Genomic DNA, 12,452 nt, shown 5'->3' with positions numbered 1-12,452 from the left:
TGGGGCTCTAACAGGGAAATTCAATATGAAGATCTAAACTCAGTCAATGATGCAGACTTGCATCCCATTCAAAATATGAAAAGATGATTAACTCAAAACATGCATTATATATATATATATATATATATATATATATATATATATATATATATATATATATATATATATATATATATATATATATATATTCATTCAACCAATACTTTTCACTTATTCCAGTAATCCAATTTCTCTAGAGTCACATGTAAATATACATCAAGGTACATTTTTGTTTAAATTCAGTTTGGCTTGTGCCATATGCATACAAATCAGTTATTTAACATGGTTTCAAAAGTTCAACCATCATGTCAATCAGTCCTATCTAACACGACATTATCTCTTTAGGTATGACAGTTGTCGTGAGTGATTGAACACTATTACACAACACACATTAGTTTGTATTTATTGAATTTAGTTCATACTTACAAATATGAACTAAATTCAGTATAACGTTTTTTGGGGACATCAACATTTTTATTGATAACTACATTGCGTTCATAGGGTTCTTCTCGAACACACACACGCAAAATAACAGAATTACAAGGCAGCATACATTACCCAGGAGCACTTGCTGGTCTTCATGCTAATATATACATATGTGTTCTTTGATACTCGTATTGGGATGTTTGCAACTTGTTGGGAAGTTCTTGTGTTACGTCACGTGTTTTGACACGCTACCCATGATTCTGCTTATATCCACATACACCAGGGCAAAATTATATGGCATAGCAACGTTATTATCGCTTAGAAAGTTTATTGGGGAAAATCAAAGATTTTTTTTTTCGGAAGCCTGTTCCTAGTTTTATCAAATTAGGGAAAATCATGATAGTATAAGATAATTTTTTGCATGTAAGGAAAACATATTAGAGTTATAATAAGGTAATTGACAATGTAGGTATGCAGAACATTTGTCTCTTGAATGTAAAGTTTGAAACTTTAAAACCAACATTCTTCAAATGTTATTTATCTGAAAGTGCAAATATTCAAAGGAAAAATTGAATATATAGGAATAGGTTTTGTTATCAATTTTATTTTCATTCTTGCCATATATCTGCAAGTAAAGATAAGTAGATAGGTCCAAATGAAATTAGTATCAAGATTCAGGTAATCGAGATAGGATATATATATATATATATATATATATATATATATATATATATATATATATATATATATATAATACTAATAGTCTGAATTCACAACAAAACATGGTAAAATATGTTTTATTGTAAATATGTACAAATTATAATAACGTGCAACCTCTAAACATCGGTGACGACATATCTTCATAAAGCGATACAATATTGTACACCATTCTAAACAGTTCTGCTGATGTAGTTGTCCGCTAGTCACGTTGTTATCACATGCTCCGAATGTTTGTTGTGGTGGTGTTGATTAACTGTGTCAGAGTAGGTTGGAAAAAACTTGTTTGAGGATTTATTGACTGGAAAAAAGAGGATTAGTCAAAGGGATTTATTTATATGGTACGTTTCAATTCACAACTCATAATGTTAGGATTGTGCAGCCTTTTTTTTCTGTCCATGAACATCAGTGTTGGTACGCGTAAACGTGGTCATGACCTAATTCAAAGATGCGTGATATAGACAAGCTCCTTATAACACCGCGTAAAAACACAGGAGCGTCTCAGATATTAAGTTCGCATGAAATTCAATAACTTTAAAGTTCTGAGTGCTCGTGATTAAACTAGCAGAGATGTATCCTGGATGACAGCTTCTGTGTAGAAGAAAACGATATGAGACCCGACATTTTCGTGTGTTTGAAACATATGCTTTCAATTCCGCACCAAAGAGTTATATGCTAATTTTAGTAACGAAGTTCCAAACTCGAAATTCCGTCAATGAAACAATATCGCTGTTTTTTTTTTTCAGTTACAACTTGGATAAGCTCTCAAAAGATTCTTTTTACTCAGATCTAACTCTTTATCAACTAATCATGACCAGCCGAACCCACAGGGGCTCGTATCGTTGCTTTGTTGGGACACTATACATTAATTTTTTAAGTAATTTATGTGCACTGTATGTTCTGGAACAAGTATTTTTTTTCGAGTCGTAAGTTGTGGGACCCCATTTAAAATTTGTTCAAAATTACGTCAGAAAAATGCACTCAAATTTAAATTTTATTTTACAAAATATTGAATTGTGTACTTTATATTAAACGCATTAATCGACAGCAGCATTATCTCATCAACCCAACCCTTCTCCAGCACACGTACGACCCATACTTACGGTGCATGAATATTTTTTTAGCTTTCTCATGCCGTGAAAAATTCTCATTGGAGACAACACATCTTCTGAACTGTAAACTGGCAAGGACTAAATTATGATTTTTTATATGCACTAGTCGTGCAAATTCTCACACTTTTAACCCCCTTCTTATCAACAGTCCATCCATCTTTGGTAATGATCATATTGTCGGTGATATCTTCTGGGAAACGCTGGGTCGTCGACGTCAGTGCACGAAGCACTGGACTGCGTCGCGTTAACACTGTTCCATTGTTTTATTTTATTTTCAAAATTTTCGTGAATACCGGTAAAAGAGAACCAAAGTTGGCTTCCGTATGTCGGCCCACTTCATATTTAAAAACAAAAATCGGCACTCTTAAAACAATCCAAAGTCATTTTCCGAGGTAGGCTTGCTTTTTGTAATAAACTAACCTTTGTATCTGATATCCTGTCGGTACGTTCAAATAATGAGTTTACTGCATCTCTGCCAGTTGCCTTTATTCACCACAGGGCTTCTAATTGCTTGCCATCTGTAATCATAATTGATACAAACCGGCATTGATATTTGCAGGCTAAATAGCATACACAGCAATAACTTGCTTTAATAATACTTTTTGTAACCCATGCTAGCGAAAAGATTGTCATTTGCATTCACAATGAACGTATTTTCAAATACAGATTTTTATTTGCGAGATACTGTAATATAGTTAGCCTGTATATAATACATTCTTGGTTAGTTTGCACATGACAACGCGTCACGCGTGAATGGCAAGTGACTCGAGCAATATCTCTCTCTCTCTCTCTCTCTCTCTTTCTCTCGTTTCCGAGTTTTGTTGGATCCAGTTTTCAGTCTGATATTCAAACCGTGGAGTACAACCAAGCACAATTAATTTCTCTATATTTACATCAGTGAACAATGTGTCGTGTGTTATCTGACATAAGAGGTACACACTGCAATGTGGATGCATACAAGACATATATAATAAATTGTTCATGATGAAAAAAGAGGAATATATAACAAGCATGTATGGTTAGTTTCATTTTATTATCAAATAAGCGTTTTGTTTACCTGTGGTTTTGCAACCTGCAGTTGCGGGGGTGGGCGCAAATTAAAAACAAATTTATTTCGTTTCGTAAGTCTGGGGACGGTATATTTCTCAGCGCACAAGTATCCTTGGTGAACACCATATGAGGCGCGGCATTTTTTATATATCTACATTTGCATGAAACATATGTTATCCATTTTGTACCTAATGATTCAGGGACTACTTTCATTAATGAGTGCGCCTAAGTCAAGTCTGTAAAAATACTAAAATTGGATCAATATAATTTTGTCTTTTTTTTTTGACTTACTGATAGGATAAGCTCTCAAAAGGTATTTTTTTAAATCAAATTTTACTATTCATTAATAACCAATTATGGACCACCAAACCCGTATATGCTCTATTTTATGTTCACCCATTTTTATACCTTTTTACAGTTGTTCTGTATAATTAGTACAGTGTGTGAGAGAGTCCGATACTCCGCCGCGGTTAACAAAATCATTCAGTACCTATTGCATTCGCCCACCCTCTCAGCAGCTTCTACCCCGCCACTATAAAGTATGTACAGAACTGAGTCATTTCATTCTTCAGTTTTTATTTTCTGACCCAGCTGTTGCCAGGGACCTTTAACAGTGCATCTTCTTCGCTTTCAAATCCAAACGGGGTGGGGGGACCGAGTGGCCGAGTGGTCTAAAGCGCTATCCGTTACGGATCACTGCCATCTCACCTCTGTCTGCGTGGGTTCGAGTCTCGGATTCGGCTAATGTGGGTATGTGAGAAAGCTCGCCAGTAGCCTCTTGTGGGTCGGTTGTTCTTTCCGGGGTTTTCCCTAGTTCTTCCTCCACCAATAATACTGGCCGCCATGTATAGCCTATCGTTAAACCCTACAACAACAACAACCAAACGGAGGATTTTTCACTAAGACAGCTATAATATTTCCATGGTCGAGTCCATAATTTGCAGACAACAGGAGTGGTGAGTTCACGATCGTCGATATACTTCGAATAGTTCCGTAAATTTTGGACTTGTTATCATATTTAAAGTTTGTTAATTTTAAAACAAAACATGCATACTTATATATGATGCAGGCCCTTTTGTAACTTTTTGTGTATGTTTAGACTGGAAAAATCACCCCTGCAATGAAAATGGACTTTTCCGGGAAACAGAAAAGTACAGTGAGCGGGCTTTTGTGTGTTGTTTTGTTTTGTTTTTACACTGAAAACTCCGTTTTCACTGAAACGCAAACAAGATGACTATGTTAGAGACCCACCCAACTCCGGCGATAAGCAGGTTAGAAATTATAAATTGTTTTGTGCATTTTTCATAGCCTTCATGACTTTCTTTTCTTAAATCCGGGGGGGGGGGGTACAAGCTGCTGGAATCGTCTTGTAGAACATTTTATATGTACGGGTAGATTAACACGAATTTGAGCCTTATTAACTAGTTTTTATTTATTTGCAGTAACTTCCCACATGGTAATAAATTAAAGTAGACAAGTCGTAGCAGATGCCAATGAGAATAAAACAAGAGACCTGAGTGGGTATGATGTCCCTTAACCGGTAATTGTTACTATTTTAAGTTTGCAAATTCTTGTAATTTTCTGATCATAATTTCCCAACGTAAACTATTTTTTTTTTCATGACTGATCTGCTATGTTTGAGCTCAATATTATATTTAGATACATACATATTAGTTGGGCATATCGGTTATTTAGCAGCTTCACTACATGGCTTTGTTCATATAAGTTTGTGTACTATTATTCACAAAACATGACCAAATATCAGACTACTTGATCACATATGACCGTCAGTTATAATAAGACAGGACTAAAATAAATTGTATTGATTGTTATATGCAAATACAAACTCGGATAAGAATACGGTCCCCAGGATGGCAACAGGCTAGAACGAAAATAAGTTTGACGACATCATTAAAGTTCAGCTTTCACGCATAATCAACCTCATTAGATATGAGCGTACATACCAAGTTTGATCTGATCAAGTATTTAATCTAATCAGAAATATAGTATCCAGGATGGTTAACGGACCCATTTAATCAGACTCATGATGACTTTATTTATTTGTTCGTTAGAAAACTCTTCCATGATTGCAATGACGCATGATTTGCACCAAGTTCAGGTAAATCTGATCAGAAATACATCTTCAGTAATGATAAATTGAACCAATCAACCACTAAATAACATATATTTAGATTTACCACATAAACACTGTCATATAAGACTTTGATGATGTAAAGGTAACACCAGGCCTGATCAAAACCTAACTAGAAATAAAGTCTGCCACTGACAAAAGTCAAAGTTTGACACATATAATACAAGAGATAAAGTGGGGTGTTACAAAAGTTCTGTCTATTAGATATCAGACAACATTTGTATCTCCTCTGTAACAGATAACTGTCTGACGCAACATATTTTAAAAGAGGAAGAAAATGAGAAATTTAGTAAAATCGGGACGAGGTAAGCTAAAATATAGTACTATCAGGATTGTCAAGAATCGTCTACCCATTTAGACTATTACATAGTTGATCTCCAAAGCCGGGTAAGCGTCTTAAAACAAAATAAAAACTGTGGGTTTATATTTTATTTAGAAAATTTAATAAACGGACTTGACAGAATCAAATAGCACATCTTTGTAGTTTTTTCTCAAGATAAATAATTCTTTCTTTGACTTGATTTTAGAAACAAATCTGTGAAACCCCAAATCGGCTAAGAAGAGCATTGGGCCGATGTTGTACAGCACTTTCACTGCTGCTCGTTACAAACGAATTTAAAACTATAGATACATTCATATAAGGATTGAGAGGATTCTTTTTTCTCCAAGACAGACATTATAATAATTGGACTCATAGTCCAACAGTGTAAGACGCCGACCACGATATAATAATGGGGGGGGGGGGTCCCGCTTCTCCCCCATCGTAACGGTCAGAGTCGATGTCTTGCACTGTTTGACTATTGGACCCGCATCACTATAATCGTTTACCGAAAGTCTTAATTTCATTTGTAATTAGCCTCTGTAGGTAGCCAAAACTTCATGAACGCCGAAAATAGATTAAAAGAAACGAAATTTGGTTACTATCATGTCCGCATAAACACGATTCGGCCACGTCACAATGGAATCATGAGAGCATCAGATTCAAGAGTCATTCATATGTAAAAATAAAATAAAAATTCTTTGCTTTGAATATTGAACTTCTACTCAGATCACATATGTCAGTATTGATAAAACATTACGGCCATGCTGTGGAATGTTCAAAACCTTAGATCGCCTACCACTGGTAGAATGATTCTTTTTATGTTGTCCTTGCTATTACATTATAGATGGAGAATCCCCTGTTCTATAAATAGCTACGTAGCAGACGCCCTCAACAAGAATTCAAACGCTTAAATAATACTCTAAAACTGAAAGAAAATATCTTTAAAGAACAAAATAAAAATAAAGAATAAATAAAATTATAAAGTATTGCGATTATAAGAGTTTAATGTTGTTTCTTCTGAGTTTATCGTGGTATAAACTGTTAGCTACCGACTCAGTTTACACAATGCCTTTCGGCGTTATGTGCTGTGTGATTCGGTAACTGACAGTTTATACCACGATAAACTGAGAAAAAACAACTTTAGGCTGTTAAAATGTTGTTCACCGTCACTCCTTTGTCATTCATCATGAGACAATGCAACACATGTTGTCATCCATTTTGGAACATTGAATTTATGTAATACTGTAAACGAGCTGCTGATCTATCTATCATTAACTAAAGGATTCCTTGGTCAGAATCTATGAACCTCGTCCGGGCCATGGTTTCCAGTTGGTCATTTTTTAGTACTGTTTCCTCAGAGACTATTGTGTGATCATTATATAGTCTTTTTGGTCAATATTTCTGAGCTGTCTCCGACCTTTCTGCAGATTATCTGCGTTGTCTTCGTCCATGCTGTGTTCTGTACATAATTTGCTTAAAAAAAAAAAAAAAAAAAAAAAAAAAAAATTGTGGCTCTAGCTTATCTGGGTATATCAGTGGATTTCGTTTTATCGTGCCAATGTAGTTTTCGGTATGTGCATGGTTTTAGGGTATCTACCTTATTTGGCTTATAACTATTATATTATTGTATATATATTTCATTTCAGTAATTTGATTAATTCTATGTCGGCTTTCGTTTTATCCGATTATTTTGCTTACTTCTTATTTCACTCCTATCTCGGTAGATAATTTATCCCATCGAAAGAGAAAGTTTTGGCTGGAGAAAAAATGTTGGAAGTAGGAGGACTTGGCCATAAAAGCACTTTAACTTCCTAGATACAATATCTTATCTCAATTCGATCTCTTATCATCGGCCATTTACTCCCCTCCACCCATTTTTAGCTTTTTCTTGTTGTTTGTATGCGGCTTCACCATATAGTCCTTCTTTTGTTTTTGTTTCATGTTTTGCTGGTAGCTTATAGATCCAACAAAACAAGATACGCACGCCATAACCGCAATTAATTGTTATGTTGGTACCTTTGGTGTACACTTCGTGCTCATTGCAAATCGAGTTATATCATTATTATATTCATATCCAGAATATAAAAAAGTTCATAGCAAGTTCGTTCTTATGTCATTAATGGAGATGGGCAGACATATATAAAACAAATGCAATGGTGTATGTAAATCTTGAAATCACTGTCCTAGACGATGAGTTAATTAACATTCAGTACAGATTGTTTTCATATTGGTTTTGATTACTTTTTACATTAAAAACAATTTCAGTGGTCGATACTAGTAGATCTACATGTATTTAATTTTGTGAAATAAAAAAGGAAAGTAATGACCCATTATGGGGATGCATCGTTGGCTGCATCTGGCCCACAACATATAAACCCTTCGTATTTATTTATTCGGCCCGTTGTCTACACTGGTGAAGTCACGGAGAGCATGCTGTTTTCCTAATATTACCCAGTTTATTCCTAGCGAATTGTGACAAGCTTTGCAAATAGTTTTCAGCTGACTGAGTCCCAGAAGATCTCTGTTTGTGGACTTGAAATGAAGCCTACCTTTAATTTATATTTGCACTTCTTTCTTTCAGGTGTTTTCTGAGTCTCGTCATTGTGTGGCATGCCACTCCTTTCCAGCCCAGCCGCCTTGAAAATATATCTGCAGCTGATTGTGTCCTAGGCTGTAATTGCTTCAGGACTGGAGATAGACTTACGGTGGAATGTGATCACTACTTACCAACTTTTCTTCCAGAAGGTACATCGGCCGTCTGCGTCAAAGATTTGCACACTACATATTTGCTACCGGATCAGTTTTCAGATCATGGTTGGAAGAACCTTACGGAACTTCGTCTTCAAAGTTGGAAGACTGAATTCATCGACGAGACATCATTTTTCACCTTCTTGAATCTGGAGTATCTTAAGATATCTTTCGACATCTTAAGCACACTTCCTGCCGGTTGTTTTTCTCCAATACAAAGGCTTCGTGTTCTGGATCTTTCTGGAAATGGGCACTTGACTTTTGAAGAGGTAACAAAGGCGTTATCATTTCCAGGAGTTTTGCCAAACCTTGAGGAAATTTATTTAGACAAGCTGCAGACCTACAGAGATCCAGCGAAACTTTATGAACCTTTCTTTTCTGCCCTTGCCAGTAAACCGATAAGAAGGTTGAGCTTAAGTGGGGCAAATTTTAATTCCTTTTGCTTGCAATCTTTTGTCCCTCTGGGTATGAAACTGGAGGTATTAAATATATCGGACATAAGCTTTGCATCAATGAATTTTATAGACCTCTTTAGCAGAAATATGTTTGTGACTCTTCCATCAAACTTCTTCTCCTCATTGCAAGTTATGGATATCAGCTATGCGAAATTGCCCGGATACTTGCTTCTTACCAATGCAAGAAACCAAGTCTGGGAATATGACTGTGCTTCACCTTTGTACCAGGCCCAACACATGATTGCGAATGGCATTTCCCCATTCGAAATTAGACATGTAAACGTGACTTTCCTTTCGAGAAACTGTAGAAAGAAACTTTTCAACAAAATTGAGGCCAGACACAACAATCTAGTATGGATTGACGCACGTTTTTCCAGAGATCTTTTTTCTTTCAGAGAGGTTGACCTCTCTTATAACCGTATTCAGTATATCAGTCCAAACTTGACTGCTCATTTCTCCCAAATAGTTCATTTTGATGTATCCCACAATGAGCTACATCGCATGGAAACTGTTCCCGAGTTTAGAGAATTTTTCAGTTTCAACACGGTGTTAGAGTACGTCGATCTATCGTTCAACGGATTCACAAAGTTACCAGAGACGTTTTTCCAGAATGTAACTAGTCTGATGGTGCTAAAACTGAGTGGCAACAAATTGGACCAGATCGATTTCCAAATGGAAACACTAACACGTCTGCAATACCTAGACATTAGTTTGAATAACATAATGCACATCGATGGTGTAACTCAAACGAATCTTCAGTCATTGTTCAGGCATCGAATTTTCTCATCAAAGAACGGAACTGAAGATGGTCTTCGTGTGAACATGGATTGGAATCGTCTTGTTTGCTTGTGCGAAAATCTAGAGTCTTTATACTGGTTGATGGAAAATACATTTTACTATGAACATATAGATAGATACACTTGTTTATTTAAAGAGAAAAATGAACCGTTGGATTTCAACACTCTAGATCTAGTCCATTCGTACTGTGCACAGAGTAGTATTGTTCTGACTACCATAGCTACGGGACTTGCTTTGATACTTTCTACTTACTACATAGTATACCGTATTTCTTCTCTATGCGATGCATATCGGACTCAAAAGGCAGCACACAATTTCGTGAATCGATACAGATCAGGGGAAATTCGAGGAAAATTTATAATCTTTCTGTCCTATGCCAGTGTGGATAGAGACTTCGTTCTTCAACTTGTATACCAGCAGCTAAAACAAAAACTCGTGGAACGACTTGGAGCAGATGACAACTTGATTTGTCACCACGAGGAGCATTTCTTTCCAGGACATCCAATTGCAAAGGAAGCTGAGAAGTACATAATTGAAGAGTCACTTATAATTTTGTTGGTCGTTTCAGACGCGTACTGCGAGAGCATCTTTTGTCAACATGAAGCCAAACTTGCAGAGTATAGTAATAAACCTGTTATCCTAATGTTGCGTGAGCAGGTAGACGTCAGTAAAATGTCCCCCGAGTTGTCAGCCCTTTTTTCAAGATACACGAGAGTGAAATGGGAGAAAGTGAATGGAGAATATGTAATGAAACCTGATTGGGATACGCTATGTGATTCCATTTTTGTACTGGCAGAAGACTACATTCAGAAGAGTACCAAGATCATAGCGCCATGTAGTCAATAATTGTTCGGAATACTTTATACAGGCAGTAATTAGCCTTGCGAAAAGTAACAAGAAACTATATTCAGTTCGTTATTATAATGTATCGACATGCATCTAAAAGGTCAGTACGCGATCCAAGAATACTATTACTTAATATGTCAAGAGATTACAAAACCTCGGATACTGAACATCACACAAGGACAGAGATACTCGTTATGGAGACAGAGAAAAATAGAAGGCATGAACAGTTTATAAATAAACACATAATATTACTGATAAATACTGCATTACAACTCGAGTCACAAGCGTTGTTGTAATCTTCATCGCTACCGAGTCAATTTAGGTATCCAAATTAATCTTAACAGAAACAGGATTTTTTTTTTTACAAACAGGTAAAGACATAAATTCAGTAAGAATTTTGCAGCTTAACTATTACATTTTTCCCATGCTTCTATTTAGTAGTATTTAAATGAGCCAGTTGATTTTCATAATTTTCGTCTCTTTTTTTTTTTTTTTTTTTTTGTCTTGTTCCTATTTTGCTCCAGTTTTCTCATATTGCTTATCTATCTGGTTTACTCATCGCTTGGTTCTTACATGTAAGCCATCGAAAGATCCTGGACGACCACTTTTCCAACATACGAATCTGTGAGCCCCGGTCACGTGATCACCGGATATACTAGTTTGCTAATTTTGATCTGTTGACAAAGCTTTAATTAGTGACAGCTTACAGCAATAGAAAAACAGGTCTGTGGTTCTTTTCAGGGTTTTCCCGGGTTCTTCGTCCACCATTTATACTGGCCTATCTTGTGCTGAAAATGGCGTCAAACCATATGACAACAACAACAACAGTAGCAGCTATTGCATATACGTGTACCTACATTACCAAATGACATCATGTACTCATCACACGCCACATAGGATTTATTACGGCGAACTTTCTTTTACTGAGCTTGTGCCAATAATCTCATTAAAGTATCATAATGCTTTTGACGTAGTTCCATTTTGCCCTGCATACTTTAGTGTCTGAATGAGTCCTCTCCCATTTTCCAGCAATCGCCTCCTTTTTCACGTAGCATCACATTCGACGTATATCAGGGATTATATACATCTTTTGTGATTTGTTTGGTTAAAGTAACTACTGGCACGAACTTTTGTCCATACATATGACAGTGTGTTACCTCCATATACATTTTAAAAGAAAGTTCTGAAGAGGATGGCTTTTCTCAAACTTGACCTTCTCTAAAGCAAAGCGGAGTATAAATGCAAACCAAGTGACTTATGTTCAGATATATTTTGAATTTATATTCTGTTATAAATAATTCCGTCAATTGAATGCATTTTATGGAGAAAATAGTAAATAAAACTTTAAACCTATGAAGAGGGGTTCCAGGTTGTACATTTTGCTTTAGAGCTGTAAAAGAATTTGTAAGTGACATTAGGCTTCCTCGATATAAAAGCATGCGCGGTTAACAACATTGTATTGACAAACATCAAGCTCCTGAAAGAACTGAAAGGAGCACCATATTTCCATATCGGATATTTGTTGTTTGTATTCAAATAGGATTTGAATATTAATCGATATTAATAAAAGTATCAAATACAGTCACTTTGTCTGTTTTTGGTAGTTATTGGTATCCCTACTCCCAACCAAAATTTAAATACTCATCATTTGATATTTTATCACGCGCATTCTTTTCGGTAAAACGTGCATTTTCTTCAGGTTGTATTGTCTAAATCGCAATTTCATATTTTTTGTTGCTCTAATGACAATTATTCTGTTTGGTTTATCAAATCGTACATTAGTTTTC

The 12,452-nt window shown here is 35.8% G+C and overlaps 1 protein-coding gene across 1 annotated transcript; it reads left to right on the top strand.

The window, feature by feature from the left end:
* The first annotated feature begins 1,382 nt into the window (after positions 1–1,382).
* LOC149785766 (toll-like receptor 4) lies at positions 1,383–12,246 on the top strand. The gene is made up of 3 exons (XM_089979668.1): positions 1,383–1,523; positions 4,787–4,884; positions 8,400–12,246. Exons 2-3 carry the CDS (start codon positions 4,868–4,870, stop codon positions 10,663–10,665), a joined length of 2,283 nt encoding a protein of 760 aa, XP_089835794.1. The 5' UTR covers positions 1,383–1,523; positions 4,787–4,867; the 3' UTR covers positions 10,666–12,246.
* Positions 12,247–12,452: the final 206 nt, after the last annotated feature.

Source organism: Sinohyriopsis cumingii, chromosome 13, assembly GCF_028554795.1.
Source record: "Sinohyriopsis cumingii isolate HCF-2022 chromosome 13, ASM2855479v2, whole genome shotgun sequence".
NCBI lineage: Eukaryota > Metazoa > Mollusca > Bivalvia > Unionida > Unionidae > Sinohyriopsis > Sinohyriopsis cumingii.
This window is presented reverse-complemented; position numbering and strand designations above follow the sequence as displayed.